A 22,096-nucleotide genomic window follows, 5' to 3' on the forward strand; every position below is an offset into this window, starting at 1 on the left:
TGTACGATAAGGATATTTTTTTGTAATTGTTTTGTTTTTAATTCGTTCTCGATTCGGGCTCGATTCTTATTCGAGACATTATTCGATTCCTTCGGATATATTCGTTATTATTACATATTATAAAAAAGGTATTCCCGCATTTGTCCGTCTATCCGCTAAACTCGAAAACTCTCGAACGGATTTCCATACAGTTGCTATCACTTAGAAGTGATTCAAGAGGACGTTTTACGAGTATCATACATTATGGTTTAGTAACATTTGATAATGACTATTATATTTAAAGCCAAATCATGACAATCTTTACCGTGTGCCGCGTGATACTACACTTAGGTATAATAATTCGTACCTACTATGATATAAACGTGTTATGTAGACGAAGAAGATGATTTTAAGTACTTTACGATTAAATACACTAATATTCAGTAGGTAAAGTTAAATTTATTTGACGATTATGAATTGAATTAATAAAATATGAATACCAAAATTTAATAATAATAATACACACGCCTATTATCAATCATCATGCCAAAATCTATATACGTAATATTAAAGTAAAACAAATTTAATATTTAAATTGTTGGTGATAAATATTTAAATATCAGCGTGTTAAAATATTCCTCCTTTACATTAATTAACACATAAAACTCCACACTCGTAACACAACGCTCGACTACAAGGGATTTATAAACAAACCATTATATAGGATATCCCGTTACTTCCAATAAAGCTTTAATTAGTAAAAATTAAAACAATAAACAAAAGTCAGTACAAGGGCCGTTAAATTTAGACGAATTGAAAACAATCACGGTTTCCGCTAAATAATTACCGAGTTTGAGCAAAAAGACAAACAAACTGTTTTGTTATTGAAAGCTAATTTGTTGGCTTAGCAAGTAATTGCTCGACAATGTAGCCTAGGGCTGATGAGGCGGCGATACCGTATCGACATGTATCAATACAATTTAAAGTAAGTTATAATTATGATTATCTTGTTCAATGTAATTTTTTATTTCATTTATTATTGTTATTATTCTTTTTTTAGTTGTTACGTTTTAATAATTCTCTGTTACTCATAACATTTTAGTTACTTTTGAAGTATTGATTCGTCGAGTATATTTCAGTTTTCAAGTAAAAATCTATATTAAGCATGAAAACCGCTTTGATGATTTTAAAACAATATTATACTTAAAACCCACGTAGGTTTGGTACACACCTATTTTTACACATTTCAGAGTTTTAAAAACATAAATGCTTATACTCATAAAAATATTTCGACAGCCTCGAATGCCATACGGGGTGCGTATTGTGTGGTGACCATTCTTACCTTTGCTCTACTTACTTTACCTAAGTTTTTATTACTATTTTATTCAAATCAAATAAAAATAAAAATATACATGATTTTTTTAGATTTCTTTAAATATTTAATTAATTAAGCGAGTTAAGAACACTTATTTAAAAAGGAAACCACTAAGAATTAATTACCTTTACAGAATTAATCATAATTAATGTACTGAACGCAGAACAAAATCGAATAATAGTTACCGAAACGATAAAAAATATTTTATTTTTATTTTTTACAGTTAAAAGAAGCCCAAAATAACTCTAACTAGTCGATTAATGAATTACTGAGTGATTGATAACAGGAGAGCATGACATGTAAAACGATAATTACAAAAATAATTTGATATCAGGGAAATAATTGAATTTCGAAAACACTCGACTAGCGTTATTATCAAGTACATAACTTAATATAATAGTGTACAATTATGCACGCAGGTGCACACTTTATTCTTCAACTATAGTCTCCAAAACTATAACCTACAATTAAAGGTTTAATATCAACTTGATATAACGGTCGTTTGAACAAATGCCTCCTTATAATATTAGTGTAACATTTAGTACGCACGTCGTCACCCCTGACTGGTACGTGTTATCGCTTCGTTCAATGCAGTCTATATTTTCATTTCAGACTTAGACACAATACATTTCTCGATGTTAATTCGATTGTGCATTTAAACATTCAGACACACTGAACAATTATTACCAATTAAAATACTGAGAATGATTATGTTAAATAGAGCAAAACTTTAATGGAAACTTATGTCATAAATTGTAGTTATGTCGTCAAATATCTTGGTTTAAATCTGGAATATTTAGTAAAGCATTTATTTTTAACGTAATTTAATAACGACCAATGGTCACCACCAATGAGAGCGGAGAGAAAAGCATTCGTTTTAACGTGAACTTGAAATCTGTTGATGAGTAAATGCAGTGGAAACATGAGTTTTTTTACTTAAAGATTCGCTAGTATTGAACTTTTGTACCAATTAAAGTGCAGGTGTATTTTCTCAGACATATTAAAAGCACTAATTTATTAAAAATCCAACACGATGCAAAATAAATAAATGAGAACTTTACGTGCTTTCTTAGGTAGTGTAAGCATTGGAAATTTAAACTCTAGGCTGCTTCTTAGAGCTTGATAGAAAAACCAAATATTTTTAGTAACCCGACCAGAACATATTAACTCAAGTTTTCAATATCTGCATATTTATCAGCTAGCCACAACACCAACGGATCGTTTATATAATAATAACTGATCTACCTACTTTGCAAAGAATTATGTTTGGGAGCATAACTCTAAACACTACCAACAAGTTATTTATTACAACGTACAATACTTCAAAAAAATTTATCAGTAAAGCCCATTATATCGGAAATTTCAGAAAACTTGAATGCTCTTTGGAGTGTAGAAGTTAGTTTAACCGCTTCCCATCTTATTATTTAGAACAATGATGTATTTATTCAAAAGACGGTCAGTTAAGTGTGAGCTAACGAGCGGAGCATTAGTTTAAATTAAAACAGCAAAGGCCGTTTCCATTTGCATTGCACGTGATCGTCTGTCACTTCGTCTAGCCGGCTCATCATCGCTACTGAGCGATTAATTCGTACAATGTGGTCTGAGAGACAAGAGGCAGCGCACAGAACCCTAGCGAAATGATTCGTTTAATTACTAACCTTTAGATTAAACGAATATGTTTTTGAACAAAATATTAGATGAAACGTTGATCATGAGTCAAGATGGCCCAGTGGTTAGAACATCTTAATCGATGATTGCGGGTTCAAATCCAGGCAGGCACCGCTGATTCATGTGCTTAATTTATCTTTATAATTCATCTCGTGCTCAGCGGCGAAGGAAAACATCGTGAGGAAACTTGCATGTGACAAATTTCATAGAAATTCTGCCACATGTGCATTTCACCAATCCTCATTGGAACAGCGTGGTAGAATATGTTCCAAACCTTCTTCTCAAACGGAGAGGAGGCCTTTAGCCCAACAGTGGGAATTTACAGGCTGTTGTTGTTGTTGATCATAGAAAAACACGGACTTACTAACCGATGATTCTTTTGCAACATAATTGTAAATTCGTATGAATTTTACAAATACTCTAGGTGGTGTTTTTTAAGCAACTAATCTAATACTATTCTACGATGATAGTAATGTACTAGAATTCTTCAAGTAGTAGGTAGGTGAGCAAGGCCGTCTAAGAAACACCCCTCATTATATATTCTACCGCCAAGCAGCAGTACTTAGATTACTTACTGTTGTGGTCCAGTTTGAATGGTGATTGAACCAGTATAAAAGGTACAGGTATCATGGTGGTAGTATGAGTAATGCTTTGTCTATGGGTCGTGAAGACAAGGTGGCCAGGTGTGACACCCGGTGGCCAACTCAAAACGGGCAGCTAGCTAGTTTAATACTAACCTTGAAAAATTTGGTTTTTTATGTAACATTTGTACATAAATGTATAGTATATATCTTTGAATTCTACTTGACTGTACTACAAGGTATGAATCATTTGGTATCTAGGCTTTAACAAGGCAAAGGTAGGTAGGTTCGTGTTTTGTAAACCAGTACTAAATTTATGTACAATTTATGAATTCTGTCCTAAATCTGTTGTCTGTTCTTAGTCATCCAAGATAAACAGAGCTTTGAATTAAAGGATAAAATCAATTATTATTACTACAAATAAATTACGATCTTAAATAATCCTTTTGAAGAAAAAGATCTAAAGTACATATTCAGTTCTATTCGTTGTGGAACGATTAAATTGTTCGATATAATGAAATTAAAACAAATATATTATTGTATACATAGACAATTGCCTTATATATAACATTTTGTTTTTTCATAGTACTCACACATTACCAAGCTTCTGAGTCTTGGGCCATTTGCTTATCATTAGCCAGTCGGGCCGGATGGTCTCAGTCTCACACCTATTTACGCTTCCTCTTAGTCTGCCTAGTCTCCTGGTACATTTTATGTAATATAGTAAAGTCACTATGATTATGCTGTATTGACAGGAACATAATATTATAATAATAATTCGTACAATTAAACTATTGAATGATTTGTCTTGTTGTATAAATTACGTAAATAATTTCAATTTTGATTATTCATCAGTCTTTTTTTGTTCTTGCTTGTGCTCGAAGAAGTCCTCGTTCCTTTTATTTTTTTTTGTATTTGTTTTTATTTCTGGCAATTAAGTCTTGTACTTAGGTAATTAAGAAAGATTGATGATATAATTAATCTATGCTCTATAATTTGTAAGTGTTTCCAATCTTTAGTATGTATTATGGGTTTAGGTAGGAGGTATACTATTTTCAACACTAACGCAAATTAAACAATTATATTATTTGATAATAAATAATCAAGCACTCGTTTAACGTAAATATAACAAGTAAAGGTATGTTGACTCTTTATTTGTGGTCAATTTCTCAGAATCTTCTTATCTTCATTTAAATTTTACATAAAATTGAACCAGTCGATCAGTTATTTTATTTTTAAAATAAATTAAATTGTCTTTGGAAAGCTACATAATTTGTTTCTCTTAAATTTGTTTAATCTAAATTTTTTTAGACTTCATCTAAGTATACATATTAAACTGTACCAGAGCAACACGACATCGAGAAGATCGATCCACCTGCGTTGCCACGCGACGCGGAGGGCGCTATCCGACACCGGCGCGTAATTTGAAATTCGAACCGCGCCGATAATGTCTGTGTTGCCAGTTGATCTCGCCCCAAATTATCCGCAATTTCGTATAGGGATGCGCTTTTTAATGCTACTAGTTGTTTAACTTTGCACTTATTTAATTAGGGCAATTATACACGAGCCAAATTATAAAGTTTTAATGAAACGACATCATATTTCAACAGTAATTAATAACCACTAAATATATACCTATATATTTTTGGCAATATGTGATGAATTATTATTTACAGTTAACAGTATAAAATAATTAACACTTAGAAACGATCCCCGAGGGACATAGTCGCAGTTGTAAAATAATATTTCTTAATATATGCACCAATATGTTATGTATTTTACCTACATGCAAACAGACATTTCAATTGAGCAATAATGTAACTCCCTAGCACAGAGTAATATAACAATTAAACAGCTCAAAAATATATTGAATTACTTAAATATATTTTAGCTGTCCGTCCGGCTTTGCACGCATATTTTTGTTTAATGAGAACGTTTATATTTGCGGATTTATTGAAAAAGAAAAATTCTTGTTCTACTGTTCTAGGATATTAACATATCACTAAAGTTTTATCACAATTGGTTTATTAACTCAGGAAAGAGAAGGAATATAAAGTGTTTATTTGGCTACTAGAACTATACGAGTAACTAGTACCTACCTACCTACCTGTACCTACTATATATTACGGTGACCCAAACTTATTTCAGATTGTTTAAAATATTTCCGATTGATATCTTTTTTATGCCTGGCCTAAACTAAAACAAAACGATATAGAGAAACTTTCATATAATAGAAAAGAAAAAGAAAAATATAACTTTTATAACAGAAGTTTTATTCTGTATGGTTTCACTTCGTATATTCTGACTTATTAAATGTTGACTTACAAATCTGGTACAATACACCATTTTGAAACTTAATTAATATCATAGTCGAAGTCACATTCTGACATTTCACGTTCGTGTTCTGCGGTGAGTTCCGAGTTTTCTCTTAGAGAATACTTCTGCAAATCGTAAATATCCAATTCCTAGGCAAAGCCATCCCTTTTACAGGATAGGGTTTTCACTTAGCTCCATTGCACATCTGTACCCATACCTTTTTAACCGACACATAAATGTTTTCTTACAAAATTTTCATCATCACTACATATTATAAAACAAAGTCACCCGAAAGCGCCTGTCTCATAATGTATAACAACAAACAACAACAACAGCCTGTATATTCCCACTGCTGGGCTAAAGGCCTCCTCTCCATTTGAGGAGAAGGTTTGGAACATATTCTACCACGCTGTTCCAATGCGTGTTGGTGGAATACAAATGTGGCAGAATTTCTATGAAATTTGTCACATGCAGGTTTCCTCACGATGTTTTCCTTCACCGCTGAGCACGAGATGAATTATAAAGACAAATTAAGCACATGAATCAGCGGTGCTTGCCTGGGTTTGTACCCGCAATCATCGGTTAAGATGCACGCGTTCTAACCACTGGGCCATCTCGGTCTGTCTGTATGTTCGCGATAAATTCCAAAAGAACTGAACCGATTTTCATACGGTTTTTTCTAATAGGCAGAGGGATTCATAAAGAAGGTTAAGGTATAAAATATAAATATTATTAAAGTTTTCGTGTAAATAAGTCGGTTCGGTTGTGGTTCAGAATTGAACCCTTATTTCACTCACGTGTTTTCAACTTAGTCCATAGGCACAAATATATAGATCTAACAACATTTTGGCCAAACTTTTTGAATCTACGTGGTAACATAAACACGGTTGAACAAAACCCCTTTGCCGTGCCATTGTCGTGCAAATAATTTTCGTCTCTGTGTAAATATAATCTGTAGTCAATACGCAGCGCATCAAATTAACAGCTGTCGGTCTGGTTGTTTGTCACGACGCACGGGACACAATTAATGCGCTTAATTGCACGATGCACCACTGCGCTCAATTACTGCAAGCCTGCTGCGTTTTAATGCGCCCGAATTATTTTACGACCGATTAAAAATTATGCGTTATGTGTGTATTATAATAAGATAATTACTAAATACAATCAGACTACATCGTAAACTCCTATTTTACAAAATACTAGAGTTTCATTGTTTTTTTTTAATAAGAACACACTATACTACTGAAAAATTCAAGCTCCAAACTTTATTAACATTCTAATACACAACTTGTCAACCATAGTAATTAGTAAATTCAGATGCACTAAGACTTACTCGCTTGCTTGATGATGATTGAGATGATATATTCACTCTTGCCTTGAAGATATATCAATTATGATGCACAGGTTAAGCAAACGCGCATGTATAAGAGAAATAAGCAAGCAAAACTCTTCGAATGATGATCATAGTCGCACCTAGTTGTTCAAATTATGATGCACAGGTTAAGCAAACGCACATGTATACGAGAAACAAGGAAGCAAAACTCTTCGAATGATGATGTAGGTCCTAGTGATACCTAGTTCAATGGGGTAAAATTAAAGGAGGTGTTCAGTCATATAGGCCCTTACCTCACTCCCTATACATACTGTAGGAAACATACATTTGGATTGCTTACAAAGTGTAGACTTATGTTAAACAAGATTTGGCTTGAGACTGCAATTCTCATACTTGAGATTTCGAGCTTTAAACTAAGTGTAAAGTTATTGAGGCTTAAAGATTTGCTTAGAAATAGAATAGCAGTTTTATAATATTTAGATTACTCGTTCGTCAAAAACCTCGACGCATCTTGAGGAAAAGTTGAAAAGAGAAAAAATTAGAGGAAAGCATCTTCAGGAAATACGTGTCGTATCAAATTCTGCCACTTAGGTATGTTATAAATATTTTATTTAATATGTATACCAAAAATCTTATTATCTTATTATTATCATTATCTTATTAATACCATGGGATAAAGAGATTTTAGGTTTCTCTTGATAATATCTTGCTGTTAATTCCTAAATTTGTATTTTGAATTCCAACTAATTCAGAAATCATCTTTATCGAACCCAGAAGTTAAGGAAATTGTTAGTATCATATAAAAGTAAACTTAGTCACAACAATAAGCCAAATAACAAAAGTACTATAAAAGTAATTAATTATAAATTAAATTTTGTATATTAATTGAAGCCTTCACGAGCTTAATATGTTTTCCCGGCCGTCTGGTTACCATCCTCTCATCACATCTTCAAATAGCGATACTTACTACATACTGTTCCCGTTGAAAAAAAGAGTGAGCAAGTGTAATAACAAGGCCATAACATCTGAGTTTTCCTACAGTTTCTGGTGCACCGGCGATGTGAGGATGGTTGATATTTTTTACCTTAGGGGGGCTCTATATCCTCTGTTATTGCGCGAAAGATAATTTAATTTTTTTACAGTCCCAATGTTTATGGCTGTTGGTGACCACTTCACCATCAGGTGACTCGTTTGACAGTCCGTCCGGTAATTTGGCGTAAAATAAATAAACAAAAAATTGATAGAATGCTCTAAATATTTAAAATACTAAACAATTTTATTTTTGTATTTCGAAATTTGTCGTTCATACAAATATGACACGGAAATCTTAATTAATGTAAAATTAAACTACACATGGTTATGCTGGAACAATTACAGTTTTCTTATTTCTCGAAAAATTTATCAATATAGCTTCACTTGATTGTTAAATGACGATTCAAAAGTGCTTGTAAAAGCCCACTTGAATAAAGTGAAATCATAAATACATAAATCGATTGATCCAAAAGTAGCAAGCAAATGGAAAAGCCTCGTAGAAATCTCCACTAACCGTTAGCAAAACAATTCCTTTCCGTAGTAACCGGGCATGTGACAATAAATAAATTAATCTCTTATCGCTGACGTATTCGATACAACTTCCGGAGTAACTGTTATTAATTAAGCATAATTAATACTTGATTATTTCCTAATCACACAAAACTGTTAACCCAAATAATATGTCTTATCGATTGATTATAGTTATCTGATTCTATACGATACAATAATGTGGCGTTAATTGCTCCTTGTTCTAATTTAGCCCATAAAGCAAGCGATAGTTACTAATGTTGCGTTGCTGTGTGAGTGAGAGGGAAAATGCGTCAAGGTAAAATTTTGTTTGTCAAAACTTGCCTTAAGGTTAAGGTAATGGTGATCTTTTAAAACCTTGTGGATATTTTTCAGCCTTCTTAACTTTTAAATAATACTAAACAGTTCTGTTTGTTTAATAGATATCGAAATTTGCAATAACCATAACTTAACTGCCTTCACCGAAAAAGTAACTAAATACGCTGATTTATCCATAGAAATAAAAACATGATGGAAAGTTAAGAACACCAAAATGGTGCTTACAGTTCTATCCCCCGCAGGAGTTATGCCTCACACTCTCTATGGCAGTTTAAAATCACCCATCAGCCAAGCTATGCACTTGGTTCTTGCCCGATTAAACCTATTTAAAAAAAGACCCGGGAAAATTACTTTAAAAGACTCTGCATTCCGAGATCGTGTATAAATTAATAATTCATAAAAGAAGTATAGTCTTAGTAGTCAAAAGGTAATAAGTTGTCGGTGTTTCAACTATGTTACTTCCAGTTTAGTGCTTTATCTCTTACGAACTCTAACGCACTCTATTCGGTAGTATTGGATTGTCACCTCATTAGATTATAGGAGTTGGAGAATGGACAATGGACCTGTGTTTATGCACACACCCGTGCACTAAAATATCTTTTGAGCGGTTTGATTGTTGTGGAGATTTGATAAGATATGATATGGTAAGAGCCGAGACGGCCCAGTGGTTAGAACGCGTGCAACTTAACCGATGATTGCGGGTTCAAACTCAGGCAAGCACGATTGAATTTCATATGTCTAATTTGTGAGGAAACATCGTGAGGAAACCTGCATGTGCCTAATTTCAACAAAATTCTACTACATGCGAATCCGCCAACCCACATTGGAGCAGCGTGGTGGAACATACTCCAAACCTTTATCCTCAAATGGAAAGGAAGAGTGGCGAAATCAAGCAGTGGGACATGTACAGGCTTGTTTTTGGAGATTTGATCCCGTTGCTCAAATTCGGTCAGTGTTACTATAATAGTAGGTATATTGATGTTGTGTAGACCAACTACATATTATTACACAGAAAGTTGAAAGATGATAACATTTTACTGATAAAATTTTAGTACTTCGATTGGAATAAAAGTCTCTTCAGACAAAATGGACTCGTATCAACGCGGATTAATATAATAATGCTATAATAATGATTAATATTAAGATATGTAATTGGAACATGTTTTTTAGTACTTGCAATAACAGTTAAGTAATTATCAAAACTGTTATCTGCCAGTGACAGTACCTTATCTTTGAACCAAAATAATCACACCACGCTGTGAGCCATTCATATTATAACGCCTCGTGCGTAAAACTAGTTTTGAGTAAAAAAATACAAACTAATTTCAGTTCTAGGAATTCAATGCCTTATTCCGTTAATATTGAGTTGATTTTCGTATATTTATTAGTTTAATATACGTTGATACGGAAGTTTTATAATAATTTTGTCAGTGTGATTTTTGTTTTACATCGAAAATGTTCAATTATAAATATTTAACTAAGGAACATTTAAAGGGATTCAATAATTATAAGGTAAGTATTTAATTCTTTGGATATTTTTAATTAAAAAAAAAATTGTAATTGGTATGTTTGTAAATGTTTATTTATTGATTTTTTACGTATTTTTTATGGTTTTTTTTTTACTTTTAAACTGTACTATGGTTTTGGATGAAGTTTTACGTAGTGTTTCTAAGTTACGTATTGCGTGTGTCGTTGTACTGGTTAGCTCATTATCATAACAAGACAAAACATACATATGTACGAACAAAACATAATTATTTTAATCTATAATTCAATCAATGATTCTGATTGGGTGTCTGTTTCTATAATCAACATAGATTCTGTAAGAACTCATTTCATAGATACTAATATTATAAATGCGAAAGTTACTGGGTCTGTCTATTACGCTGAACAGAATTTGATGAAATTTAACATAAAGGAAGTTTAAATACCAAGATATAGGCCACATTTTTGCCTCAAATTTGACTACCGATTTCTAAATCTCGAGCGAAGTCTATCAAATGCTTTGTAGACATAAAATAAATTAAACGATATTTATTAAATAAAGTAAAGTAAAGTAAAGTAACAGCCTGTAAATTTCTCATAAGGAGAGCGTTTGGAACATATTCCACCACGCTGTTCCAATGCGGGTTGGTGGAATGCACATGTGGCAGAATTTCGATGAAATTAGACACATGCAGGTTTCCTCACGATGTTTTCCTTCACCGTCGAGCATGAGATGAATTATATACACAAATTAAGCATATATATATAGTGGTGCTTGCCTGAGTTTGAACCCGCAATAATCGGTTAAGATACACGCGTTCTAACCACTGGGCCATCTCAGCTCTATGCTCTATGCTCTATTTATTAAATGAAGTGTTTAAATATAATTTATTTCCAGTACAATGCAATCGACACGAGCCCCCTCAGCAGATACGTGATGCATCCCACGTGGAACTTCTGTGTTAAGGTATTGCACTACTTAAATATATCAATAATATTTTTTTAACATGACTAAAGAAATAATTTATCAAATATATTATTAATCGCTTTTAAAAAAAGGATTTAAATAAGGTTCTTAACTCTTCAGAACTCTTCATTTCTGAATGAAATGCTTTATGGTTTTCACAGCGGCTTATATTAAGATGTTTATGTTGTTTGGAAGAATTTCATATTATTTGGAAAGTACGCTTGAAGTATTTGCACTAAAAATTTCTCGAACTGACATGCGTGTGACAACAAGCACTCAAAGTCCTGCTTGAACTCTACGCGCTCGTGTACAATATGCCTTCCATCGGAGAAGACTGAGCGCCCCTTTCGTAGTTAGCTGGTATCTCTTAAGATTGGCTGCATTGGGCAAAATCGATTACCAACATTCTCTCGAAAAATAAGTTGGCTCTATTTGGCGGCCAACATTAGATTTGCTATGAAAATTTGTCATTAATTTGTACCAAATGTTTGTTTTAGCTTATACCCAAATGGATCGCTCCGAACGTCCTCACGTTTGCTGGGTTCGTTTGCATGGTGCTCTGTGCGCTGATAGTGATCGTGTACGACTACGACTGCACCGCTTCCGGCCGGCCCGGGGAGTACGAAACAGAGGAATCTGTGCTGGCACGTGTTGTGTTCACTGTTTGTGCATTTCTCATATTCATTGCTTATAATTTAGGTAAGTGATGCTTTATAAGTTTTTTTTTATTATATGTAAGACAAAACTATAACTTCAATAGTGGTATTACAATAATTCGTATATGTAGTCATGAGAAAGAAGTATTTCTTCCTTTAGGAAAATTATATTACACTTAATTATGTTTTTTATCATTAATCATTACAAGTACGTAAATTCATTGAAAATATAGTTTTTTTAATCGAATGATTTTATGCTAATAGTCTTTAGAAATTTGTAATCAGCAACATTCATCTGATCCAATACTATAATTCCGAGTTATTTTGTACAAACGAACTTGTAACTCACCGCAGAACAAGATGGAATATCCGCGAGCGATATACGATATTGACTTTAATAAATAATTATAACATACGCGTATCAATGTAAGTCGGTATCCAAATTTCACTAGTGAGATACGTGTGAGATACCTGTTTACAAGTGAGATCATCTAGAATAACTATTGTTAGAAAAATAAGCATAGTTTAAAGAGTTTTATCTCCACATACCATGTATATATCAATTGATGAATATAAGTAATTAGTTAATTACTAATACTTGGTTGACGTTTGTTCCATAATTTCCGCGAAAGTATGGTTACTTTAGGGAAGATATAAATATAATGTATTGCAGCCATAAGATGAGATACCAGAGAAAAAATTGTGTTTTAAACGTCGAAGAAACTGGTATCGGAATTTTGGAGGTATAATTAAAGTGGGTATAAGTAGTTGTAGTGTTTTACGGGCTTAAGTCAGCTCTTCCAGAACTCACAACGTACCTGTTTCTAATTTTGATTATTGTCCCGTAAAAATAATTTGTTCGCAAAATTTCTTGGACACAAGATGAAATTATTGTAATTTATGATAATAAATAAAAACAAAAAAAATCTCCCAACCAATATTAAGACAAAAATAGTCAAACCAAAAAAAATATCCAAATAATACTACACACTTTAGAAACGTCTACGGAATTATGTATGAATAACATCTTAGCTCACAAAATTGGTGGGTAAGAAATGGTTATTATTTCTTAACGCGAATATCTATAGGTGGTATTGATGGCTTACCATCAGGAGGTTGACTGTCTATATTTTGTATTACATAAAAAATGCCCTATATGGAATTCAAGGTATAATAATAGGATATGCTTCTGAAGTATACGTCGGCAGTCGCAAGCATTACATCAGTTCCTATAAATCAGAGTAGATTCATCGTCACCAAGGCCGTGGTAATGATTCATCTCAATCTACGTCGAACGTTAATGTCCACGTAATATTATGTTACATGTGCCTTTGTACATATAAGTCTATTGCATATCGAACGCGAAACAGAGTCAGATATCTCTAATATCGCCAAAAGTAAATATAGGTATACCCTTCATTAATTTCTTATTGCTAGAAGGAAGAGATGGGTCCGCTCATTATAAAACTTAATTATGGTTTTTATTGAGTACTTTAGTTTGCTTTGAAAACCTACTCACAAGTTTTTGAATCTTGACTGATGATTTTGAGTTCAAGCTCGGAGCAATCACTACTGTATTTGTGTTTATAAATCAAGTTTGAAATGAGGATGATTAAATGAGGATCCACTACATGTATCCACTAATCCGCAGTTCTTTACTCAGCCAGACGTTAAGAGGCTGATAATTATATTTTTGACTAAGATTAAAGTATAATAGGTTCAATTAAGATTCTTTCGAATAAAACCGATATTAGCTCGGTAGGTACTTACTTATGTAATGTAGATATTGTTATAGTACAAGCTAGCTTTTTACCAATGCTATACGCATATTTAAGAAAGAAGGTAATTTTTTGTCAATATGAATTGATCAATATATCATAAAAAATGCTATTGAGTTTGTTAGGATTGAGATCCGAGGTGGCCCGGTGGTTAGAGCGCGTGCATCTAAACCTATGATTGCGTGTTCAAACCCAGGCAAGCACCACTGAATATTCAAGTGCTTAGTTTTTGTTTATAATTCATCTCGTTCACCTGCATGTGTCTAATTTCCTAGAAATTCCGCCACACGTGTATTTCACTAATCGGCATTGGAACAGCGCGGTGGAATATGTTCCAAACCTCCTCGATGGAAGAGGACGCCTTACCCCAGCACTGTTAAAATAACTGGCTGTTATTGTTGGTAGGGTTTTGGGTAATTTATATGATGATCATATGATTATAAAAAATGGTAGCTCCCAGGAAGACCTGAGATATAAATATTTACTTAATATCCAGATGGTATGGACGGCAAGCAGGCGAGGCGGCTGGGCTTATCTGGTCCTTTGGGAGAAATGTTCGACCACGGTCTGGACTCCTACATCGTGTTCCTCATACCGTACTGCTTGATATCAGTCTTTGGAAGGGACCAATACTCAACCACTGTATTCAGGTGATTTTGAACTACAAAATTATGTTTTGATTTATTTCTTAAATATTAATGGAAAGGCAGGCGAGCAACGAAGTGACCGTCACCACCACGCATGTGGTCCATAATTGGTATATTGACGGTAAATTTGACGGTCACCTTCACCAAAATATATAGGTTTTTTACAAACAGATCCTTTTACAGGCACCAATTATTTTACCACTAAACATTATACTCTGTATTGTTGTATTTGAAAGGTAAGTGGTCCAGTGTAATCATAGGTGTAAGACCCATAGGATCTTAAATCTCATGGTCGGTAAAGTACAGTGCATGGGACGTTTATAACTTTTATAGTACCTACATATCGAACGCGAAACAGAGTCCGATATCTCTAATATCGCCAAAAGTAAATATAGGTATACCCTTAATTAATTTCTTATTGCTAGAAGGAAGAAAAGATGGGTCCGCTCATTATAAAACTTAAACTACCTATACCCCTCTTTAAGACAGTACTAAGCACCGAGGGTCAATTGCACATCAGCCTTCTTACAATATAGTTTTATACTTTAATTATTATACTCACTCATGTTTTTGAATTTTTATTGATAAATATATAAAATACAATAAATGTGATTAGTTATATAAATATGTACAAATATGAACTAAAACAAGTTACTATATAAATCTTGACCGCGTGCAATGGTGGCAAGAATACTAGAAGCATTTCCCCGTTGGATCGCAATTCCGATCTTCTGGGCAAAAAACGAACCAGGCATCCTGTCACCAGTGGAGGCATAGGCGTTTATACTTAATTGTATACTACTAATACAAATCAATGTATAGATAGAGATGCGGGTAAAAATTATGTACACGTATTGTGGCAGAATTACAGCAGCTTTGGAATTTTTATTTAATAAATGAAATATTAAATATCTGTCGATGCAGCTACGACAGACAGACAGTGATCGAGACAATACATAAGATTATATAAAAGTGGAGCTTTGTTTGACGCTAACAAAAGAGATGTGTTAAGAGGCACGTGGCTTACTTCTGTATGAAGGCTGTAATTAATGGGAAAATATTCCTCGAGTTTATACGGGACATTAAGGTGAACATAAGCTGAGGGCTTAAGTGAATTGATGTTGCTTACTCCAAGGTGAAACGCAATGAAAGTAAAATTTTCCTTTTTGGTCCAATATTTTTTATGACACGTTTGTGTAAAACGTAAACGTTGTCTGTATGTTTGCCTGTGGTCTATTTATACAGAAGTCTATTAATTAATTATTAAGTATATATATATATGTATATTTATAAGAAGAAGAATAGTTTAATTCAATATGTGTTTACTTGAGCACATGAAAACTGACTGACTGTTAGATTGCAAATTTCAATGCAATTTCAATTTTATAAGTGAATGGAGATTATGTTTCATGAATGTTTTTTATGATTACCCAAAGTCCAAGTACTTCTACCGGAAATGATAATTTTAAAAAGTAATTTTATGTTATCTGGACCAATCGCTAGATTTTATTTCAATATATTTTTCAGAGCATACCTGATAGTAATGAGCATTGTGCTCAATTTTTATGTGAGTCATTGGGAGAAGTACAACACGAGGACGCTGTATCTGCCGTGGGGATATGATCTCAGTATGTGGGTGAGAATACAAATTTTCTGGCTGTCCCAATGTATGCTTAGAACTTTAAAAGACTGATTCGAGAGAGAAGTTTGGATATAATATGTAAACAATATAGTTAATAAATAATAAAGAATATTTAGTATATTCAGTTTCAGTATTGCACCCCTGCGAAGCCCGGGCAGGTCACTACTAAGAAATAAACATTAAATTGAGCTAAATTAAATAAAAAAATTATGAAAATATATTCACAAAATTATTACTTCACAAAAATTGCTTGCCCAAAAAATTTAATACGTTTTCAAAAAGAAACATAGCTCTTAAATATTTAGAGAAGAAAGAGATGTTTTGTAATGTGCGTACTTGTGTTTTATATTACATCTTTATAAAAAAAATACTTATAACGGAACACTATTTTTATGACGTCTAAATGGACATATTTTTTTATTTAAAATTAATGAACTTTGTCAAATTATAACATATAGTTTAATTACATTTTCTTAAATAATAAATGTTTTTGTTTTTGATTTTCCTGTGCATATTAAAGATATACGAAGCCGACGGTTATCGCGATCAACATCTGTGCGATCATTAATGACGAAATCATTCAAATCGAATAATTTAGGTTTAAACATTTTCATACTTAATCAAATGATTGCCGTTCAAAGGTTACTAATAAAAACAATATTAGAAATATTAAACAAACTTTTACAGCGTCAATATAACACAGCATTGATAACCCAGTTATCATGTCCCTTGTTCCTGTAGTTACTAACTCAGATATACTTCAAACCGGACTACAAACTTACTAAATTAAAAACTAAAATTACATAGTATACAACAAAGTCGCTTACCGCTGTCTGACCCTATGTAGGACCTTAACATACACAACGAATTTTGATGCGTTTTTTTAATAGATAGAGTGATTCAAGAGGAAGGTTTTACATGTAAAATATAAGCACAATATAGTTAAGAAACAGTGATAATATTTGAAGTTTCTAATGACATGTTGTAAATAAGCAGTAATTCTGTGGAATATTTAGTATCAGTATTGCACCCGTGCGAAGCCTGGGCCGTTCTCCAGAATTATTATATGTAGGGAGGATAGGAGTGGGTGGCAGCTACCCCTACAGGCTTTCACAAAGCTCAGATAACTCAGTTTCTTTCGCCGGTTCTTCTCAGGTCTGGGTGTTTCTTTTTCCGAACCGGTGGTAGTGCTTATTTGACTATCAATGAGGATAATGCTTCCGTATTGAAAAAAATAGTTTGAGTTTAAGTTTGATTGATTAAATGAGCGCAGATGGTCTAGTGGATAGAACAAGTGCGATCGACAACTAGTTACTCATATAATTAGTATTTATAATTCATCCCGTATTCGGCGATGATGAAAAACATTGTGAAATTCTACTATATTTACGAGAAATATATCAGAGGAATGTATATGAGGAGTAGGCGTTTGTACAGGCCCCAAATCTTCTCATTATGAGGAGTGTTTAACCCGGCAGTTAGACATTTAAATGCTATACTTTACCAATTAATATTTTTCACACATTATGTCTTTATATAATACAAAAACCACCTTTGGTTAGATGTATGCTTATATTCTTAAACAGGAACGTAATGAAGTCGGTTGATAAATTTAAAATAGAGTTTTTTGTGCTTTGAATTTACTGTTTATTTTTTTTTCTCGTAGGCGTCGTCTATTCTGTTTCTGTTAGCTGGTATCAAGGGTCCCGCCGTGTATAAGATTTTCGTGTATGGCAACATTAAATTCGTCGACGCTTTGGAAATGACAATACACGCAACGGGTTTGTTCACGACCTTACCTGTTGCCATATACAATGTATATCTGTGAGTATAATATGTTATAGACTACATTAGATCTTATTTTGTAATATATAATATAATATGACATGTTTTTACTTTTTTTACTATTCTAACGCTTTCTTTTTGTAACTGTGATTGTTGCGAATGGTAAGCGATTGCGTTTTAATTAATTTTTGTTAATTCAATATTGGTATTAACTTTTTTATTACAAGTTGTTTTCTTTTTTTTTTATTTCCGGAATAATTGGAAGTTATTTTTTGTTTTTATCGTTTAGATTAAAGAGATACATTTTCATAAGAATTCTCGTATAAATATGCCAATGTTTTTAACATACATGTGTTTTTAACATAAGTGATTGCCTAATGTTGCTTCTTACATTATTGAACTGACTAATATTTGATTGATGAACAATATCAATATAAAACTAGATATAACGGATTTGAATCGCGTATATTAATCAGGGTTACCCGTGACCACGAACGCTTTAAAGTGCTCGAAACGTCGGGATGTTAAAAAATATTAATATACGCGATTCAAATCCGTTATAGCTAGTTTTATTTCAATGTGTAATCGCGAAAATTTAAGACAACATTAAATTTCAATATAATTACAAAACGAAAAAAAAAGTTAATAAAATTTCACAGATTAAAAACACAATGTATTACGTTATTCATATTACACAGTAAAATAAATTACGCTCAAAATGTTATTGCTAAACTGCTAAATAAGGTATTTTTAAAGTTACCCAAGGGTTTTAACAATTTTCCCTTTGATACTTTTGTGATATATTTAAGGTCGTATAAGAATAAAACCGGCCACATGTACTCGATGACAGAGTGCCTTCGACCGATTTGGGGGATGTTAATAATGACCGTCACTATGACGGTGTGGGTGTTGCGTTCGCCGAACGATATCCTTGAAAATGACCCAAGAATTGTTCTTCTTGTTTTTGGAACCCTTTTCAGTAATATTAGTGTAAGTATATATTAGTGAAGTTATAAGGATTATTTAACCTATTCATTGGAATAGGATTATTTAACCTGTTTTTAATAAATAGATGTAATTTTTACTTTACTCCCTTATCGATTATATACGGTAGTATTTATAGTAGCTTACAAATTTAGAATAGAGTCTCTTAATAATTTATCTTATAATATGATGATACCAGTTGTTTATTATAGACGAATAGGTGTTATATAAGATGCAATGATATTGTTATGTATTTATGAGATAATTTTTTCGAAAAAGTTCGTAAACATTAGCCAATAAATAAGAAATTATAATGCTTCTAAACTGAAATAAGACTTTGCGTCTTATTTTGTATTTTATAAATAAAATGATTATGTAAAATTATTTTATAGACGATAATGATACACAATTATTATATTTTAATTAAATAAAAACATATCAAAGGATGTAAAGAGTTAACGTTTCTGTTTCGGCTTAAGAAATACAAGAACATCGGCGCCAACGTCAGATTCGCTGACTTCAAACTATTGCAATTGTAAAGAGATACTACAACGCAATACCGTTGAGAAAACAGCGCTGTTTTAAATTCTTAATAAATAAATAAAGAGTAAGGTAACAGCTAGAAAATGCCACCGCTGAGCATTCTCCTTAACGGGAGAAGGCCAGAGTTGCTGATTGGTAGATAGATATATTTATATTGTTAAAGATTATTATGACTCATGTATATTTTATACGAATTTAGCACCTACATTATTATTATTAGTACCTTTCGTTTCTAATAATTGATCGAAAATTCATTTAATTTATCATGTTGAAGTATGTTATTGCTTCTTCTTAGCAAATATAGATTTTTTTATGGGAAACTAATTTGTTTTACCTACTGTCATTTCGATATTTCTCTAAAAGAAGGATGATTGGATCGATATTTAAAACTATAAACCAATTCGTAATCAATTAAAGAACGTTGAAAGAAATTAATTAAAACTATAGACGCGTTGAAAGATATTCGGACATATTTACATTTCTTTGATAAACGATATGATAATTGATTAATTTTAATAGAGTATTGGTGTATTAACATATTATGAATTATTATTTAATAATTCAAATAATATGAACACATTCCTTCTCTGATATGCGTGTCAAGACCGGATCAATATTAGACCACGACATCAGGTGATACAATTTTTCAATATATATTTTATTTTCAGAGTCGACTCATAGTTGCCGAGATGAGTGAGCAGAGATGTGACACAATCAGCTGGATTAATATACCTCTGATAACTGCAGTCGTGATATCACTCTACCTACCACAGTTTGAGATCACTGCGCTCTATGTGTTCCTAGTATTTGCTATTGCAGCACATGTCCATTATGGTGTCTGTGTGGTGAGCATGGTTTAATTTATACTCATACATATATAACAAATCCAAGATAGTAAGCAGTGATGCTGAGTATTGATGCGTTCTGGTTTGAAAGGTGAGTGAGCCAGCGTACAGATACAAGTGACACTTATTCACTTGTAGTCGTAACGTTTAGTTATATGGCCAAAAACATTCCTCAATTAATGGGCTATCGGAAGCAGATATTTTAATCGGGCTGTTTGTCCTAAGATACATGAACAAACGAATAAATTCTTTAGATTTATAATATTAGTAGATATAATTTATCTAATTGTGTGAAGTGAAGCCGCTAAACTTGAGGTTATTGATGTAGACGTCGCAAGTTCAATTTTGACTTCTTGCTCTATTTTTGTACTGACCCTGTGGCTTAGCTCATATAGCACTTATTAATTCGAAAAAAACAGCAATTACAGTTATTTACGAGATATATGGATATAAAAAGTATTCTATATATCAATCAGTACAATAAACCATCATAATTAATTGCTTCGTCAGGTTAAACTTTTTTTTTTATGGAATAGGTGGTCACCATCAGACATAGACAATGACGCTGTAAGAAATATTAACTATTCCTTACATCATCAATGCGTCACCAACCTTGAGTACTAAGATGCTATGTCTCTTGTGTCTGTAGTTACACTGGCTCACTCACCCTTCAAATCGGAACACAACAATACTGCGTGCTGTTGTTTAGCTGTAGAATATCTGATGAATGGTTGGTACCTACCCAGGCGGGCTTGCACAAAGCCCTACCACCATGTAAAAAACGTTTTATAGTTGTTTTATACTTGGACAAAATAGTTACTATCCTAGGAAAAACTTCGTTATAACTCCACTATATCCTGTAGCAGATAACTATTTATATAACGGAACATGTAAAACACTAAATAGTTGATCACAACGCTTCTTCCGCAGGAAATATCATGTGAACGATACCTCGCGACTATTAATGTCCGCAGTTAACTATAATACTATTCACCATGGAATATATTGATATAATCAATGACAGTATTAATATTTTTCAGCTTAATGGTAATTAAATTTAAAAAAATTAAATCGATTACAACCTCATTTTTTTAAAGTTTTCTTGTGCAGGAAAAATTAAAATAGTATGTTTTTATTTTTTTTACGTTATCAAAGATAAAGTTTCAACCGTAAAAATTGTAACTTTCGGTAAAGTAAAGTAAGGTTTTAGGTTTTGGTCCAATTCTTAAACTCTTTTAAATGTATAGAAAACGAACACAGAGAGGACACAAATTATTCAACAACAATAATATTTGACTGGAAAAACATATAACTAACTATACTATAAAAAATGAAAAATTGAAGTTATTTCGATTTTGTTGCTCGTATATAAGGTAGGTATATATTTAATTATCTTATATTTCCAGGTCCGTCAAATGTGCGATCACTTCAAGATAAAATGTTTCATCGTGCCAAAAGAAAAGAGAAAATGAGAGAATTAGAAGATAATTACAATGTAATACAAATTAGTTTTTTATTTATTAAATTTATTATTTTAAAATTTTAATGACAATTTTACTTCAGTATTGCACAAAATAGGATAACCAACCTGCCTACCCACTATCCTTTTAAAAAACACCAGGTAGGTACTGAGC

At 32.5% G+C, this 22,096-nt stretch overlaps 1 protein-coding gene across 1 annotated transcript; it reads left to right on the forward strand.

Annotated features, from left to right (window-relative positions):
- The first annotated feature begins 10,533 nt into the window (after positions 1 to 10,533).
- On the forward strand, positions 10,534 to 22,008 carry LOC124540068 (ethanolaminephosphotransferase 1-like). Its single transcript, XM_047117476.1, has 9 exons — positions 10,534 to 10,642; positions 11,514 to 11,582; positions 12,080 to 12,281; positions 14,513 to 14,666; positions 16,191 to 16,299; positions 17,972 to 18,129; positions 18,900 to 19,080; positions 20,286 to 20,462; positions 21,869 to 22,008. The coding sequence occupies exons 1-9, from the start codon at positions 10,586 to 10,588 to the stop codon at positions 21,932 to 21,934; spliced, it is 1,173 nt and encodes a 390-aa protein (XP_046973432.1). The 5' UTR covers positions 10,534 to 10,585; the 3' UTR covers positions 21,935 to 22,008.
- Positions 22,009 to 22,096: the final 88 nt, after the last annotated feature.

The sequence above is a fragment of the Vanessa cardui genome, chromosome 24 (assembly GCF_905220365.1).
Source record: "Vanessa cardui chromosome 24, ilVanCard2.1, whole genome shotgun sequence".
In the NCBI taxonomy this organism is placed as follows: Eukaryota; Metazoa; Arthropoda; class Insecta; order Lepidoptera; family Nymphalidae; genus Vanessa; species Vanessa cardui.